At 33.6% G+C, this 19,162-nt stretch overlaps 1 protein-coding gene across 6 annotated transcripts in view; it reads right to left on the bottom strand.

The window, feature by feature from the left end:
• Positions 1 to 6,436: 6,436 nt before the first annotated feature.
• The window catches only part of PHF14 (PHD finger protein 14), a 198,449-nt gene continuing 185,723 nt past the window's right edge, over positions 6,437 to 19,162 (bottom strand). For all 6 annotated transcript variants that reach the window (XR_010126939.1, XR_010126938.1, XM_054494329.2 and 3 more), the window contains one exon: positions 6,437 to 6,639. Coding sequence is in view for 4 of the 6 variants with exons in the window: in XM_054494329.2 (XP_054350304.1) it covers positions 6,565 to 6,639 (75 nt within the window). In the remaining 2 variants the exon portion in view is untranslated. The remainder of the gene's footprint in view (positions 6,640 to 19,162) is intronic.

Below are 19,162 nucleotides of genomic sequence, written 5' to 3' on the forward strand. Positions count from 1 at the left end.
TGCAGCTTGAAAGTCATGGATATGAAAATAGTAATTTTTTTTTTTTTACTCCTTCGACAGTATCAATATAGATAGAGTGTATCTCATTTTCTAGAGTGGGATATTTAGCATGCAATAGGTGTAAATGAAAGATGTAAACTACTAGACAGAAGTGAACCTTTCAAATGTTAAATGTGATGCTGGCTGTGTTATTATGAGCTTAATGATATCTAGTGCACACAAGAACACATAGGTGTCATGCTGGGAAACCAATGATCTAGCTCTCATCTTGACTGCAGGCAAAGAATATCTCATCAAAGCTATAAATTTCATGAGTCTGTTCCCAAATTTAAAACCCTGAAGGAAAATGGCTTTCATGGTTCAACAGTTTTAAAGGGTTGTTCTTACTTGGCTTTGTAACAAGGAAATTAATAGTTTTTCTAAAACAAATCAGAATTATACCATAGCTGCATGTGTTTTCATGCTGTTGCTGTTAGCACTTAACTTCCTCTCTAGATAACAAAGCCTTGGACTTCACATTGAATTCACCATGGGGAGACATTTATTACCTGCTATAAATGCTCAGGATAGTCTGGGATGGGGGTGAAATTTGCTCATTCATGGTTATGTAAAAACTGTTTTCTTGAGGTAATGAGAAATGGAGTAGTTTTCTAATCAACTTTCACTACTCAAAGTGAATCTTATTTAGCCTCATGTCAGAAGTACGTTGTTTCAGTCCCAAGCAGTGTTAGCACACAACCAATAGAAATATGTGCAGGCCTCAAGGACTCAAGGCACTGGGGAAATGCCAAAGCAATGAAATGAACTTACTTCTTCCTTCTCAATGGGCTTCAAAATAAATCTGATGTAGCCATGTGAAAGAAGCAGTTGTAGGAAAGATTCCCCTTTTTTGTTTGGTATACATTCAATTTAAAGAGGAATAGTTTGTTGCATCTGGAAAAAACTAGACAAATTTATAATGAATGTAGGAGAGTACAGACATATCAAATGCCTCCAACTGTTTAAGCTTAGAGGAAAATCATTAGTGTAAGGAATAATTACAGTCATGCAATAACTTGGATGAATCTCAAAACTTTGTGCTGAGTGAAGAAAGCCAGACACAAAAGGTATGTATAACATAATTTCATTTGTATAAAATCTTAAGAACATTTTACAGAAAGAATATACATACATAAAGTGAGCAATAAGAATATCATTATCTCCTTTCAAAAAATATTAGAGGGACAAATCTACTCAGACTCACCTCATTCCATCTGGATGATTAGAAATTCACAAATGAAAAATGACTATATCCTGAGAAGAGTATGTCCTATTTGGTATGGTATGTATAAAAATGAAACCTAAAGCAGTTCATAGACTCAAAATTGTTCATAGACTTAAAATTGGAGCAACTGGGCACACACCTCTGCTTTTCTCCTCATTCAAGCTTTCTAATCCCAAGGAAAGTAGATGCAGTTTATCAGAAGATATAGCTATAATTTTATAATTTTAAAATTGAGTTTAAATGTATTTCTAACTGCAAGGGTCATTCAAAAACCATTAAAACAATGTGAAATCATTTAAAAACTTTAACTACATTAAAAGTTTTCAAATAAGATATTATACACTATTTTATTTTTATTTTTTACTTTTCGCCTCTAGATATGAACTGATTAGTTTTTGAATGTTGGATTTGTAAAAAATTTTGTATACTGTTTAGTTTTTTTAGGTCTTTCATTAACATGTTTTATAGACAGTGATTCTTTCTAACATTTACACTGTTGCTATGAATATTACACATCAAATTTCCCCCCTAAAATACCAAGGATCAAACCCTAATTTGGTGAACTACACCACACAGCTTAGTGTGACAAATGGTTTCTGAAAAGAATAACCAGTATGAAGTGTGACTTTTACTTGAAAAGAAAAATAAATTAGCTCCAGTTTTGGGCTACCATAAATAAAGCTGTTAAAAATATTCGTGTACAAGGCTGAGTACAGTGGCTCACACCTGTACTCTCAGCATTTTGGGAGGCCAAGGTAGGAGGATCAGGAGTTGAAATCCAGCCTGGGCAACATAGCAAGATCTTAAAAAAAAATCATGTACAAATCTTTGTGAGGGCACATGCTTTCATTTCTTTTTGTAATATCTATTAGTGGAATTACTGGGTCATATATTAAGGGTATGTTTAACTTCATAAGAAATTTCCAAACTCTTTGCCAAAATAATGTATCATTTTACACTTCTACCAACAATGTATAAGAGTTCCAGTTGCTTCATAACCTTACCAACATTTCATTATCAGCCTTCAAATTATAGCTCAGGAGGCCTGTCCAGTGGGAAAACAATGGAAACTATAATATATAAATTCAAATTTTCTAGTAGCCACAATTTAAAAAGAATAGTTGAAATTCATTTTAACATTTTAATCAAATCTATTCAAAATATTATCATTTCAACATGTAATCAGAATAAAAATTATGGAGATTTTCTTTTTTGCACTCTAGCTCCAAAATCTGATGTATATATTTATGTTTACAACACATCTCGATTGGGACTAGTCATATTTCAAGTATTCAACAGCTACACATTTTTAATAGCTGCTGTACTGGATAACAGAGCTATAGACATCTCAGCGGGTATACAGTGGTAACTCATTGTGGTTTTAATTTGCATTTTCCTGATAACTAATGATGTTGAGTATATCTTCATGTGCTTTTTGGCCATTTGTATTAGTATTCACACAATATAATTGTAGTATATTCACACAATGAAAAAGTACTCAGCAATAAAAAGAAATGAAGTCATGCAATAACTTGGATGAATGTCAAAACTTTATGCTGAGTGAAGAAAGCCAGACACAAAAGATGTGTATGATATAATTCCATTTGTACAAAGTCTTAGAACAGGGAAAACACATAAAGAAAGTAGATCAGTGGCTATAGTGGGGGTGTGTAAATGATTGCAAAACTGAACGACAGAACTTTTTTGGGTGATGGAAATGCTTTACATCTTGGAGAGGTGGTTACATGAATATATGTATTTGTTGAAATTTATTGAATTGCACATACAAAATGAGTGAATTTTATGTAAAATATACTCCAATAAAATTGATTTAAAGAGTATAAACATTAGTGGTATCTACTACGTAATCTGTGAGGTCAGTGAAAAGTAAAACCATGGGGTCTCTTTTTCAAAAGTTAAGAATTTCAAGACCATAACAGCAGAGTAAGCTTGTCTGTCATTGAATCCCCAGTGATAAGCAGAACAGTATATCTTATAGTAGGTCCTACTAAAGCTTTGTTGAATGATTTAAAAAACTTGAGCATCTTAGTGCCCAGCAATTTCCATTCAAGAGTAGCATAATATCCCTTCCCGCTTCTGCTATTTGTTCCCTAGACTGGAGGAAAGAGTATGATACCGGATACAATTTAAAAAAACATGCTTTTCCTAAATATGATAGAAACAAATACTCATTTAAAGTTCTTTTATTTTTAAATTCTTGGAAGGTATGAAGAAATACAACTCAAATAACTAGCATGAAGAGGAGATAGTTCAGTTCAGTAAGTAAAAATTATACAGGTATCATAATGTATAAAGAAATTCTTGTTTTTCGGGTATTCTACAGTGCAAGTTACAGGCTGACTTACAGTCGCAGTGTTACACCTAGTATAGGCCAAAAAATGAGCTATATAATAGGGATAAAGAGGTAAACAAAACAGCTATTTTTTTTTAGTGGTTTGTCTTCTTTAGAAATCGACTTATAGATATCCCAGTTATTAACGTTTATAAGGACTCTCCCTAAATACATATAATCTATATTGCCATAGACATTTCATTGGGATTTTGCTCCAGTGCTTCTTAACATAGCTCAGAATTATTATAACAGAGGTACTTGGACTTTATTTAAATGTATTATGAACTAAATGTGTCCCTCCTCCGCCACCCCACCGAAATTCCTTTGTTGAAGCCCTAACTCCCAGGATAGCTGTATTTGCAGTAAGGATGGAATTAAGGTTAAGAGATCATAATCCTGATCTGATAGGATTAATGTCCCTACAGGAAGACGCCAGAGGCTCACTCACTTCCTCCCTCTCTCTGTGCGTGCACAAAGGAAAGGCTGTGTAGGATGCAGGCCATCTGCAAGCCAGAAGAGAGTCCTCAACAGAAACTGAACCCTGCTGGATTTTGATCTGGAACTTCCACCTTCCAGAACTGTGAGAAAATAATTTTCTGTTGTTTAAGCCACCCACTCAGGCATTTTGTTATGGCAGCCTGAGCCGATTAATATGTAAAACATTCTATATGAAATATACAACATTTGACTCAAATAAAGTGACTGGCTTAATCACAGTCACATAATCTTGTAGCACTCTAAGATTTATATGTGTATATATACAACATAATGGTATGAGCCCTAAAAATCTGAGTGATTCATACAGAAATTTTTCCTAAAGGAAATGTAAATTGATTTTACTTTATTACTGACCATCCTAAACCAAGGGGTATATATTTCGAAAAGCTTTGTGAAAAGGAAAACTGGGTTTTAAATAATCAAAGATACCATTTAAATTTAATATTTAAAATGCCTGCAAGGTGGCTAAGTGTCACTGTGACTCACACTAAGTTTCATTTCATAAATGCAAGTGTGAAATGATGAGATAACAGCATACTAATAACTGAACAATCTGCTGAAAAATATGGCCAAAAATTTCTTGAAAAATCTTAGAGAAGAAATGGGTGCTTCCATCCTTGTTCCATCATAACTTGATGTTAAAAAAAAAAACAACCATAAAGCAGGATTAGCATGTTACGGAGCACATAGAATAGTGGTTACAATGCTTTCACTTATTTCACTTAAATCAAAGTCTTCAAAATAAATTAAAGCGCAACTAAGAGATTGGAGAAGAGAAATAACTAAAGAGGAAGCAGGTGATGAACAAAGTGCTAATAAGACTGTACACTTTTAGGAAAGATAGTGGAACAAATGACGTATGGTATTAGTATTACACAATGATTAAGTGTGATATTCTGTGGTAACACTCTTGAGTCTGAACTCTTACTCTGCCAATTACAAGTTACATAACCTTTGTTAATCTATTTCCCCTGTCTAAGCCTTGGATTGATCTTTGGTAAAATGGTAAAAGCAATAGTACCTAACCTGTAAGTTCATAATTAAGTGGCATGAAACGTTAAACATTTAGCATAGTACCTGCAACATGTTAGCTTTTATGTGAATGATGTATTATTTCTTCTTTTTAAAAGTAAAACTACCGATATAACCCAAATCTATGTGAATGTGGGTATTTTGAAATAAATTGATGTGGGAAAAATGTCAAATTAATTTTTATATTTGCTTATTGCAAAGGCTCCCTGCAGACTCTGAACTGCCATCTCAACCTTTTCTTTGGCTTAAAGTCTTTGCTTCAAAATTCATCCAGGGAATTCATTAGTCCAGGGATCCCATCTGTGGGATCTAGCTGTTTTCCTGACATGCGTACTGAGATTATTTGAGACTATCCTTTTGATTTTTCTGTCTTAACTACTTGCAGTTTCCTCCATCTCAGCCCAATGTATCATAGCTGCCAGCGTGTCCTGCTGTCACACATTTATTGGGCTTGTTGAATGCATATAATATGGCTTCAAGGCAAATACACTGATTCCATTCTCACATTCTCTTACAAGCCTCCCAAAGTTCTGCCTCTCATTTTAAGAAACTCTGCCTTAAATAATCAAACAAAGACATCGGCCAAAAACACTTGGCTCTGCAAATAGCAAGCAGATTCATTGCTCTTCCTGTCGTTGGCAAATTGCAGCTTGGAAATTAGAACCGGGGAGAATAAAGAGGCTGGTTACTGAGAACTCTGATAAAGATAGAGGACAGATGAATTTTGAAAAATTTCTAAGCCAAAGAAATACATAAAAGAACTATTCTTGAAATGTCCATGAATAGTGGGTGGGACCTTGCACACAGCAGGTCCTTAGTAAATGTTTTATAAATTATAAATCAAGGCATTACTTCTGCCAGAGTGTCAAATTATCATTTCTTTTTAGTCTTTCCCTGCAGTCCTAGAGTATAGTGTGATACATAAATAGATGAAATCAGGAAACAGTATTTCTCCTTGTGGCATTGACTGGTTTTAACTATTTTCATGTGCAAGCATTCCCTGTTCATTTTTGCACTATGTTGGTTTTTCTTTATATTGATACAGAATTATGTTAAGGCCCTTAAAGAAGAACACAGAGTCTAGTAAGGAGAAAAAAGACTTTCAGAGTTTTTTTTTTTTAGGTCATTTAAATGTGTTAACAGTTAGGTTACAAAAAAATAACATTCTGTCTCTGTTCTCAAATTTGAGTTAAGAATTTTTCTCCTTTTAAAAACTTTTAAAGGTCCAGCTTTCGAATAAAAAAGTCGAAATTACTCTAAAATATACGAATTCCAAATACAAGCTCCTATTTCATTTTGAATGACTTTATTGAGAACATTTTGTAAATTAGATTTTACAATTTAACATTTTACAATTAGAAATTTTATCTGCTGTTACATAAGCTGCAAACTTTTCAAAAACACTACAGAAAATCTTTTATTTCTTTGGATTTTTCTGTTCCATGTTGAGCTCCTGAGATATATTTTTTCTTTCAGCTTCATTTTCATCTTCCTGTGAAATAAATTTTAGAAAACATTAAAATATAAACTTTAGGGCATTTATCAGCTATACTTAACACATTTTAACTGCATCTGTAGAACTATGAACTACTGTGATTCCAATAATCCTAAACACAAATGGTAAAATTATGTAACATTTAAATATTTGCAATAGGTGCTGTTTTATAGAACACATTAAAATTTTCTATATGTTTTTAAAAGCAACCAATTTTAACAATGCCCTAAAAATTACTTTGGAAACACCTGCCACTGAAAAGTGTTCTTTGCAGGGGATGAGCTAGATATTTTTACTTCACTGCTTGATAAAAAACAATAAATTTAATTTCTAAGACACTTCATGTGCTCCAGCATGGCATTTTTTTGTCCCATCTAGTATACTTTCTTGACAGGTGTGCCAATTTTCCCAATTACTTGTACCACCATATGTTATCTGAAGATCAGTGAGGTCTAAAATAGGAAGCATGTGCATGTCAGGCTTAGAATGCTTACAATCTTCTACAGTTTCAATTCTAAGTGGTGGCCTCATAATTCATAGCAGGTTCCTGTGGAACATGGTGAATAGATGAAGTGACATCATAATGTCTGCTTTCATAGAAATGAAGTGCATCTTGTGTTCAGTATTAAATGGTAACCTTCAAAGTATAAATAATGAGAGTCTGGAAAAATATTTCATCCTACAATTTGTAACCCATCTCATCATACATGTTCCTTCAACAACACCCAAGTACAAAAGAGTCTTGCTTTCCTAATATTTCTGACTTATCATTTAAGATTATTTATTTTTATTAACCAACATAAAGGTACTCTTCTGAGTTAACTAAAGCATAAACATCAATTTAAGTATTTCTAGACAACAGTAATAATTATCAGTATCATCAAACATACCACTCTATCTCTGTATCTGATGAAACCAAATTAAATCATTGAATTAAATAATTGTTGAGCTCTACTTTGTGAACTGACTTTATTAAGTAAAAGCAAACCAAGGTATGCATATTTGTTTTCTATGACAAACTACACACTTGCCAGTAATGATTAAGGTGGGTGAAAAAAGCTTTTTTTCTCTAAACTCAACAGAATCTGTGATTTAGACTTTGTTAACACTGGGAAAGTAGAGAAATTATCAATATTATCAACCAATCTGAATCATTATAGATACGTAGAACACATTTTGGCAATGTAACTTTGATATATTTTTCCAAGTATGATAGCCACTGTGTGTCATTTCATTTTTTTCCCTGTTTTATCTCCAGTGAATAGATATAGTCAATTAAGTTTGACTCTTGAAAATTTATTAATGAACATGTGGTTTCCACTTTTAGACAAAAGTTCCTAGACATGACTTTTTTTTTTTTTTTTTTTTTTTTTGAGACGGACTCTGTCGCCCAGGCTGGAGTGCAGTGGTGCGATCTCTGCTCACTGCAAGCTCCGCCTCCCAGGTTCACGTCATTCTCCTGCCTCAGCCTCCCGAGTAGCTGGGACGACAGGCGCCCGCCACCACACCTGGCTAATTTTTTGTATTTTTAGTAGAGACGGGGTTTCACTGTGTTAGCCAGGATGGTCTCGATCTCCTGACCTCGTGATCCACCCCGCCTCAGCCTCCCAAAGTGCTGGGATTACAGGCATGAACCACTGCACCCAGCCTAGAGATTACATTTTAACTACATTATAATAAAAAGTAAATCTTACTCTACACTTTCCCCTGTCTTCTTCAGGAGAGACACTATTAGAAAGTGTTAAATCAGCAAGTACGGATGGCAAGAAATTTTTGATATGTAGCACTGAATTTGTCCATATGTTCCTCAAAGGAAGGTTTTATATTCTGTATCTTATACATTCCTACCATCTAACAGGACATACTTAGTATATAGTTGTAGTCCAATCAATATTTTCTGAACTATGTGAAACAGTGGAATAATGAATGAATAAAAGGTATGCCTGAATTAATACATAATTTGGAAAAGCACAATATTGTTCTTACTTAACTATAGTAAATTAAGATTGCCAGTACTCACACTTCTAGCAATCTTAACTTACTATAACAACACTGAAAATAAAAATAAGCAAAAATGTTTGAAGCAACATGAGCCAAAATAGCCATTATCAAGCTCATATCCTTTAATTTATAAAATAAAGATGGAGCCTTTATCACACAGTCCACTAGGTTTCTGCACCATATGACTTCCTGGTTTAACATGCTTGGCTATCTAGTTTTCTCTAGCAACCTTGCTGCCCTAAGTCAAAACAGAAATGTAAAGACTTAATAATAACCCAGAGGACTAGGAGGTACTTATATACTTTGCTTTCATATTTAACTATGGATACAAGCTACTGGAACATGGTTAAATGAAATAAAAATTTGCAACTTCCATTAATTTGAATATGTTTTAAATATATGGATAAGATATATATAGATATGCCAGTTAAGTAACACTCTTAATATAATGTTTGTCTTTTTGTTGTTGAATTTTTCTTAGTAATAAAGTACAGTTTATAAATGCATGCCTTCTAACACTGCCTGCTGTTCAGGACAGGTACATAACTGTTTCACACCTTTCTTTGTGCTGAGGATTTGTCTTAAAACATCTTGCTTTTATGCTGTTAAGTCACTTATGTAACAAATAAGAGCCAATCTCTTTCTTCCTTTTAGAAAGACAGCTGTAACCTTGGTACAGAAAAGAATTATGAAGGGGTGAAAAAGGCATTCAACTCTAATTGCTAGAGTATAATATTAAAATTGCTATAACATTATCAAAATAATAGTAATAGATTTTATCATAAATAAAAACATTAAAATTTGATCTAATAAAGCTCTAGGGAAGTCTTTTTGGAAGTGCTAATTTGTGTTTTTAACATTGCAGGTCAATTTTTGTAAGAATTTATACGCAGTTCCAGATTAATAAAAATCATTAAAGTAACTCAGACAGCAAATAAAATATAATTGATAAATGACTGCATAATAAATAAAATTGCAAAGGAAGCTTTTTGCCAAGCATTTATTTACTACAGGTAAGCAAAAATGTCTTCTGATATACAGCAGGGTTTTTTTTTCTCTCTGCTGAGATAAGACATCTGTTTGTTTCCCAATGAAAGAAGACCCTGGCTACACGGATCATTTTCTTAGTGACAGCCCTGACAAGTTTGACATTTGTTTCATGAAGTGTTCTGAAACAATCGTGAAGAAAATGTACCCTTTGAGGCTGCTGGAAAGTAGACAGGCTTACCTCTTAATGTTTAAACTTGTTAATTCATACTCTAAAAAAACACACTGACTATAACAACCTTGCAGATCTGCTAGTTATATGTGAAATTTCAAGAACGTGCACTCAATTAACAGTAACACCTATAATATCAAATGACAAAATTTGGTTCCTTAGCCTTGCACTTTTTACATTGACAGAACTGCAGTGAGAGTGGTAATTTCTAGGCACAGATGGACCATGTAATAATGGGCTGCTACTCCAGGTGGCAATATGAGACTGAGTTATTCTAACAGAGAAATTAAGTAAAAACACTGCCATGTTTATCTTATCACCAAATAAAACTTGCAAGATTTTGTTTAAATGTTAGTCAGCTTGCACTATCAATTTGTGATAGAGACCCTCTGTTTTTCTTTATTTATAAATGTGATTTAGTTCTCATGATAGTTCAAATAATTGATGCCAATTAATAAAACCTATCCATTCTTTTCCTTCCTCTTAGGACGTAACCAACTCCTAACAATGGCCAACTATTTTAGCATCTGGAATTTATATCACTCAGGTAATACCTGGATACAAATTACACTCTATGAGTACAGATAACTTTATGTTTACCTTGTAGACTGCCAAGTTTAAAAGATTTCTTAAACTCTTGTAATCCTTTATATAAAAGGATTATACAAAGGGGCAACTCTCCTATTACTTCTTTATATCTTTATAGATGTTGATGTAAGTACCTTTATAACGGAGAAACATGGCAAACACCACCTTAACCAAATGTTCAAGGTTAATATCACCAATAATATATATTAACACCCTGATACGATGTATTAAAAATGGCACATCACCTCTGGTTTGTGGTATCCTTCCCAACAGTGTATAACCTAATTCTAATCTGAGAAAACATCAGATAAATCCTCTACAATATAATTAAACAGTAGTCTTCAAAATGTCAAGGTCGGCCGGGCACAGTGGCTCACACCTGTAATCCCAGCACTTTGGGAGGCCGAGGCAGGCGGATCACAAGGTCAAGAGACCGAGACTATCCTGGCCAACATGGTGAAACCCCGTCTCTACTAAAAATACAATTATTAGCTGGGTGTGGTGGCGGGCGACTATAGTCCCAGCTGCTCGGGAGGCTGAGGCAGGAGAATCGCTTGAACCCAGGAGGTAGAGGTTGCAGTGAGCGGCGATCACGCCACTGCACTCCAGCCTGGACAATAGAGCGAGACTCTGTCTCAAAAAAAAAAAAAATGTCAAGGTTATGAATGACAAGACTTGGAACTATCACAGACTGGAGGAGACTATGGGGATATGGTGACTGAATGCAGTGAGGAATCCTGGACTACAAAGAAAGGACATTAGTGAGAAAACCGGTAAAATTTAAAAATGGTTCCTAGAGTAGTAGTAACCTCTCAAAGTTAATGTCTTGGTTTCAATAATTGTAGTATGGTTACATAAAATGGCAATACTACAGGAAGCTGGATAAAAGGCAAATGGGAAATTTCTATACTATTTTTGCAACTTTTCTGTAAATTTAAAATTATTTCAAAGTAAAATGATTAAAGAAACAGAAAATAAAAATGGCTACCTAATGAAAGTTTCCTAAATTCAAATAAAGTAAGTAAAATGTATGGGCAAAGATTTTATGAGAAAACAAATGCAAGGCACCTGTAGCCTCTACACTGAAATATACAGCTATAATTAATAGTTTGCTTTCCATCATTCTACCCCAAATTCCTAAATACCTAAAATGTTCATAATGGTGATATTATTGATTTTTATTTTCTTATCTGTGCTTTGCCACATTTTCTTGCTTTCCCACTGTGAGCATAGATTACTTTCGTAATCAGAAAACATAGCTTTCTTTTACTAAGTCCCTTTATAATTTGGCCATATGAACAAACTATTTCCAGAAATAAGTAAGAGTTACAAGACTCTATGAATACAAAGAGAAGATGTCATTTGTTTTTATTTTACCAAATATGTTCTTCATAGCAGGCAAACATACATGGCGGTACAACAGTAAAATGAAATGAGACGGTGCAGACAGGCACTAACTTAAAATTTTTCTATATTCTTATGATATTTTCTTTAGATTTTAAATATTCCTTTTACTAACCAGAGAAGGAACAGTTATTATAACTGGATCTAAATTAATAGTCAGAATTATCTCTATACTTTAATAATGTTTCTTTTAAAAGTGTAAGAATATATAGCTTTTAGGGAAAAAACATGTAGATACTCAACCTGTTCTAACTGTTGGTAGCTACGGAACAAGTGTAGAAAAACAGATACACTACATCGCTTCCATCTGTGGTCAAAAAACTACACTCTTTTATTCATTTAAAAACATATGCTAGATATATAACTCTCAACAGCATTTAAAACTGTGTTTTTAATACAGAAAATATGCTAGTGCTGCACAATGAAGAAAGAATTTATCTTAATAACTGGAAAAATACTGACGATAATGAAAATGTTTTAGGCAAAATGAGCACACTGCATGCTTCAGACTGAAATTAATTAGAGTTTTTAACGTTTTACAATTCCACCATAATTCTTTAAATGGTGCATTTACCTCACAGTAATAAACACTTGGATCATTAAGTAAAGTGAGAAATGTGTGTGATATGCTACATTTAACAACCTTTGGCCTTTTTTTTTCTATACTTCTGCATTCAGTTTTCCAATGCATTGAATGAGCAATTGAAGACCACAATTAAATTTCCTGACTTTGCATATTTGAGATTCTTATTTCATTTAATACAAAAGGCAATTAATATACCATTTTACAACTGAATTCCAACTTTAGTGAGCCATGATAGATACTGAAATGAACTTACAAGAAATGCTTAATTAAATTTACTGTAAAAAGCATAAGAATTTTTTTCGTATGACACAAGTTGCGTATTTAATTATAAATTCTAAGGCTATATTATGAAATAAAAGTAACTTGGGGTGTTCTTAGTAAACTCAGCTCAAACACATATATCATTAAGTAGAATAGAGCTCTTTTTAAAAACCTTACCCTTTTTCTCTATTTAGTGATGCAAACAAAAGGTAATCAAAGAGATCTCCCTTTATTTAATACTGCAACACTTCATTCATTATTTATTAACAGCAAATATTTTTTAAATAGCAAATAAGACAGAAAAAGGGCAGTAACAAATTTCTAATTTCATGTATGGGAATACATAAATAACTATTTCTTTTTTGAGCAATCACTTCTCTCTCCAATTCATGATTCTGGAGCAGATTGAGTAGAGTAAGTTTTTAGCTCCTCCTGTAACTTTTTACTTCTTTGTGGCAGCTTTTCGTAGCAAAGAAATAGGGCAGTGGTGGTGTGTGCCTGTACTCCCGGCCACTTGGGAGGCTGAGGCAGGAGAATCACTTGAACCCAGGAAGCGGAGGTTGCGCCAATGCACTCCAGTCTAGGCAACAAGACCGAAACTCCAACTCAAAAAAAAAAAAAAAAAAAAAGACTTTGGATTTCCCATGTATGACCTGGGATCAAGAGGGACTCCCTCTGATCCGGGGAAAAAAAGGCCCTAAGGATTGGCACAGCCATCTGAAGAGGGCATATTTACACTAAAGGCAACAAAGATCAGTGAGTGAAAAGTGACAGTGGCAAACTAGGATAAAGAAAGGAAAGGAAATGAATGATGGATGATAAGCATGAGTTAGGGTAGACTCTTAATAGGCACAATCCCAATTCTACAAATTTATATATTTCCATAAACATGAAAAGCTACAACTTTTATAATGGATATTTGTAGGTGTTTAAGACATCTGGCCAGGCGCCATGGCTCACACCTATAATCCCAGCACTTTGGGAGGCCGAGGTGGTGGATCATCTGAGGCCAGGAGTTTGAGACCAGCCTGGCCAGCAAGGAGAAACCCCATCTCCACTAAAAATACAAAAAATTAGCCAGGTGTGGTGGTGCGTGCCTGTAGTCCCAGCTACTTGGGAGGCTGAGGCACAAGAATCACTTGAACCCGGGAGGTGGAGGTTGCAGTGAGCCAGGATCCTATCACTGCACTCCAGCCTGGGAGACAGAGCAAGACTGTGTCTCAAAAAAAAAAAAAAAAAAAAAAAGACATATTTAAGATATGGTGCTAATCTGAAGGGGCTAAGACTACTATAACAACCTTTTCTGACTTCTGGTCTTGACAATAGAAAATTTTCCTTCGGGTAGTAAACTACTAATATCTGGGAAATACACATGAAGTGTATGCTAGAAATCTATATTAGAGGCTCCTACACTGGTAACTTTCCTTCATTTATAATATTTTTATTTAAAAGTTATTACCTGCTTTTGAAATATTTAGGCAAAAATAATATCTAAAAATGTTATCTAAAATCTAAAAATAATATCTAAAAATGTTCAAGATAGGCAAGATCACTAGTCAAATTACAGTTCCATACTCAGATTTTTCAGATTGAATAAAAATCAGTGATTGGCCCATTAAAATTTTCAGAGACATAAATGACTAAAAATTACTCAGCAATAACTAAGTTTGTCATACACACACAAAAACAAGTATATTACTTATTCATTAATATACGCAATAATCATGAATTGTTTAGGATTGGCCATTGTGGAAACAATGCCTTCTTTAATAGAGTATGACAGCATTTTGTTTATCCTTCTCACTGGACAATGAAAATTTTAATACAACACTCAGCTCATTGTATCAAACTTAAAACTTGTATTGAGAGAAAAATATTTTTTTTGCTTAGGCCCTAATATTAAGTTTTACCAAACTACTATACTGCCATTAAAAAAAAGTCATAATATCTCTATTCAATAAATGGTGCTGGCAACTGGCTAGCCATATGCAGAAGAATGAAACTGGAGCCCTACATTTCACCATATGCAAAAATTAACTCAAGATGTACTGAAGATTTAAATGTAAGACCTCAAACTATAAGAATCTTAGAGCAAAACCTAGGAAACACCATTCTGGACATCTGCCTATGGAAAGAATTTATGACTATGTCCTCAAAAGCAATTGCGACAACACCAAAAATTGACAAATGGAACCTAATTAAACTCAAGAGCATCTGTACAGCAAAAGAAACTATAAACAGAGTAAACAGACAACCTACAGAATGGGAGAAAGTATTCACAAACTATGCATCTGACAAAGATCTAACATCCAGAATCTATAAGAAACTTAATTCAAAAAGCAAAAAACAAATGACTCAATTAAAAAGTGGGCAAAAGACATGAACAGACACTTCTCAGAAGACATACAGCCAGCCAACAAACATATGAAAAAATGCTCAACATCACTAATTGTCAGCGAAATGCAAATCAAAAAGATATTATCTCTTTTGAGATGGTATCTCATTGATACTATTCAATACCAGTCAGAATGGCTATTATTAAAAAGTCAAAAAACAACGATGCTGGGAAGGCTGCGGAGAAAAAGGAATGCTTATACACTATTGGTGGGAATGTAAATTTTTTCAGCCACTGTGAAAAGTAGTTTGGAGATTTACCTAAGAACAGAACTACTATTGGATCCATCAATCCCATTACTGGGTATATAGCCAGAAGAAAATAAATCATTCTACCAAAAAGACACACACATTTGTATGTTCACTGCAGCACTGTTCATAATAGCGAAGACATGGAATCAACCTAGGTGCCCATTAATGGTGGACTGGATAAAGAAAATGTACATATATACCATGAAATATTATGCAACCTTTAAGAAGAATGAAATCATGTCCTTTGCAGCAACACGGACGCAGCTGGAGGCCTAAGTGAGTTAACTCAGGAACAGAAAATCAAATGCCACATGTTCTTACTCATAAGTGGGAGCACATTGGGTACACAGGGACATAAAGCTGGCAATAATAGACACTGGAGACTACTAGAATGGGGAGGGAAGGAGGGAATAAGGGTTGAAAAACTAACTACTGGGTACTAGGCTCATTACCTGGGTGATGGGATGAATCACATCCCGAAACTCAGCATCACACAATATACCTATGTAACAAACCTGCCCATGTACCTCTTGAATCTAAAATAAAAGTTGAAAATTTGTTTATTAAGTTGATAGAAGAGGAAAATTGCTTCTCATTCCCTTTTTATTTGCATTTTGAATAAAAAGGAATATATTTTCATCTATTATTAGAATTTTTTCTTTCTATAAATTGCCTTTCCTAAGTTTTCTGTACTTTCAAAAATTAAATCGAACTTTTAATTTTGAGATCATTGTAGTTCACATGCAGTTGAAAGAAATAATACAGAGATCCCTTGTACCTTTTACTCTGTTTCCCTCAATGGTAACATCTTGCAAAGCTGTAGTGTAATCTTATAACCAAGATACCCACATTGATAAAGTCAAGAATATAGTTTTCCTAATTTTTGCCCACTTTTCTATTGTGGTAATCATCTTTATTGTGATTGGCTTGAATATTTTCTTTGAAAATTAAGAAAATCATTTCATATGTATTAAATATATATTTTTCTCTCAGAAAAAAACCAGAAAAATAACAATCATCATCTTTGGCCATTTAATTGACATCACAATAAAAAGTAGGAGAAAATACTAAAAATATAATTTGATACTTCCTTTGCTGAGTCTTGATGTTCTAGGCAAACCATGGCACACGTTTACCTATGTAACAAACCTGCACATTCTGCACCCCAGAACTTAAAAAAAAAGTTATAGATCATATCATGTCAAAAACCAAAAACAAACAGAATTTATATAAATGGCATTATAACAATCTTAACATCACTTTAGAATAAATAACAGATATTCAAAAAATGAAAGGTAACACATTTTCTTAAGGAAAATAATATTACCTACATAAGAACTTGATTTCACTGACTCAAGTTTATAAGATTCAGAGTGAAAACTATAATTTGCCTTAAGATATAAAATAGCCTGATTTAAATATTTCAATACTTAAAATCTTTTAATATTATTACTTCTGAGGCCAGATAAACTGTAAATAGTTTAAACTGACAATTTTGAGTCTAAGAAACAACTCAGTATCTAAATAACAAAATATCTAGATAATAGATTTTCAGTTAGGAAATTTAGAAACTGTTTAATATGTCTTCAGTGTACAATACCCTTGTTAAGCAGAATAATGTCAAGGTATTCATTTCAAAAGCCAGTCAAATTCATAGATGGACTTCAGGCTAATCTGTAAGCAACTATGACATACACAGAACATCTCTCTTATTCTCTTATATTTCTCCTTAGAGACATCAGGTCATAGAATATTAAAGGTGAAAGAGTCCTAAGATATCTTATGTAAATGCCCATTGTTTGTATGAAAATACTAGATTGACAAAAATATGAAATCAATTTCTTCACCAGATTTTAAAACTGCTTAGTGACTTAAAAATAAAACAACTCCCCAAGCTGTCTTCCAAACTCAAATGATTTAAAACTACTTTGTTAAAGCAAAATAAAAAAAGCAACTTCATAGTGGAGAAAGCTGACAAATACTACCTTGACTGACGGACCAAGGCTAACATCACTAGTAATGTATAGTATGTATACTGACATCATGTTCCCCTGCTCTGATGCACAGAGAAGCGACATCACCTATGATCTATGGTAGCCTTCCCATTAAGGCACAAACTCAATCTAATCATGAGAAAATATTAAGCAAACCCCAAATTGTGGGACATTCTACAAAATAACTGAAGAGTACTCTTCAAAAGTGTCAAGATCATGAAAGGCAAGGAAAAAGTAAAGAATTGCCACAGACTGGAAGAGACTGAGGAGACATAATGACAAAATGAAACAGGAGATCCTGGATTGAATCTTGGTCCAGAGAAAGAACACTAGTGGCAAAACTGGTAAAATACAAATAAATTCTACAGTTTATTTAACAGTATTGTATTAAGATTAATTTCTTAGGTTTGAGAATTGTTCTATGCTTATATAAGATGTTAACCTAAAGAGAAGTTGGGTAAAGGGTATATCAGAACACTCCATCCTATTTTTACAACTCTTTTAAATCTAAAGTTATCTCAACAAAAAATAAAACCAGACAAACATCTAATTTTTGTTAGATGATTTAGAAGTACATTTGATTTCAAGTACTATAAAGTTACCTGCCAAAATAATGTGCAGAGGCAATCAGAGTTATGGAAAATGGGGTTTCAGTATTTCCATGATATGGACAGCTCATTACAGACTCCACACTATAAATGAGTATTTACTGCCAGCTAGTAGAATCATACAGTCATTCAGTAACACTGAGTGATGTCCAACACATGAAATTCATTGCCATGTTTTTAAACTCATGCAGTTTAAGAACCATTAGAAAATTATTCAACTGTAATATGACCCGTTTTTATTTCTTCAACTGTAGTTTCTTTGGGAGGTGGATGTCCTTATTAATACTGACATTTTATCTCAGTATATTTAATCAAGGGTTTCAAAACAATGTCTACTATACAGGGAAAAAGAGGTACTTAAGAAATTTCTCCATAGAAGCATCATTTGATCTAGGACAGACTGAATTAAGAATAAAATGTCACAACAAAGTAAAAATATTTGGCAATCAACACCTATTTTTTTGTTTTTGGTAACCCATTGACAGACTTTATTGTATTGATCAAGTAATGTTCTCATTTTAGAAGAGTTTGGAATACATTTAGTCCTTTGACTCATATTAGACATTTTGTCTTTTTAAGATGATATTAACTCTTGAAGTCATGTCTATTCCTAGAATCCTTCCTTTCTTCCTCCCTCAAAAATTTATTGAACAATGATTGTGTGCCAGATACTAAGCAAGATGTTGCAGAAAAATATGAATGAGATGTTTTATTGCCTAGAGGATCTCATGCTCCAGTGTGGTAGAGAGGCATGCAAATAATCACAATGCAATGGAGAAAGTATATAATAAACTGCATCAGGTATACATGGAGGTGATAAAGATAACTGAACCATGACAATATATAAGGATAGTATTTTTATGATTACTATGCTACAGAGTTCAGTTATGATATCAAAATAATATACCCTTCCTCATGCCCAAAGGTGAGTATTGTGAATCTTTAAAACAAATACTTCTCAATGTAACTTATACTGCTCTTTTAACGTAAACTCAACATCAAGGACTATATGCTTTGGAAATAAACTTAAGTGTAGAAAGTGAAATTCTTTTGTTTTCTTTTTTTTTTTTTTCCTGAGACAGTCTCGCTCTATGCCCAGGCTGGAGTGCAATGGCGCGACTTCTGCTCACTGCAACCTCCGCCTCCTGGATTCAGCAATTCTCCTCCCTCAGCCTCCCGAGTAGCTGGGATTACAGGCGCCTGCCACTACACC

This window comes from Pongo pygmaeus, chromosome 6, assembly GCF_028885625.2.
Source record: "Pongo pygmaeus isolate AG05252 chromosome 6, NHGRI_mPonPyg2-v2.0_pri, whole genome shotgun sequence".
Classification (NCBI taxonomy): Eukaryota; Metazoa; Chordata; class Mammalia; order Primates; family Hominidae; genus Pongo; species Pongo pygmaeus.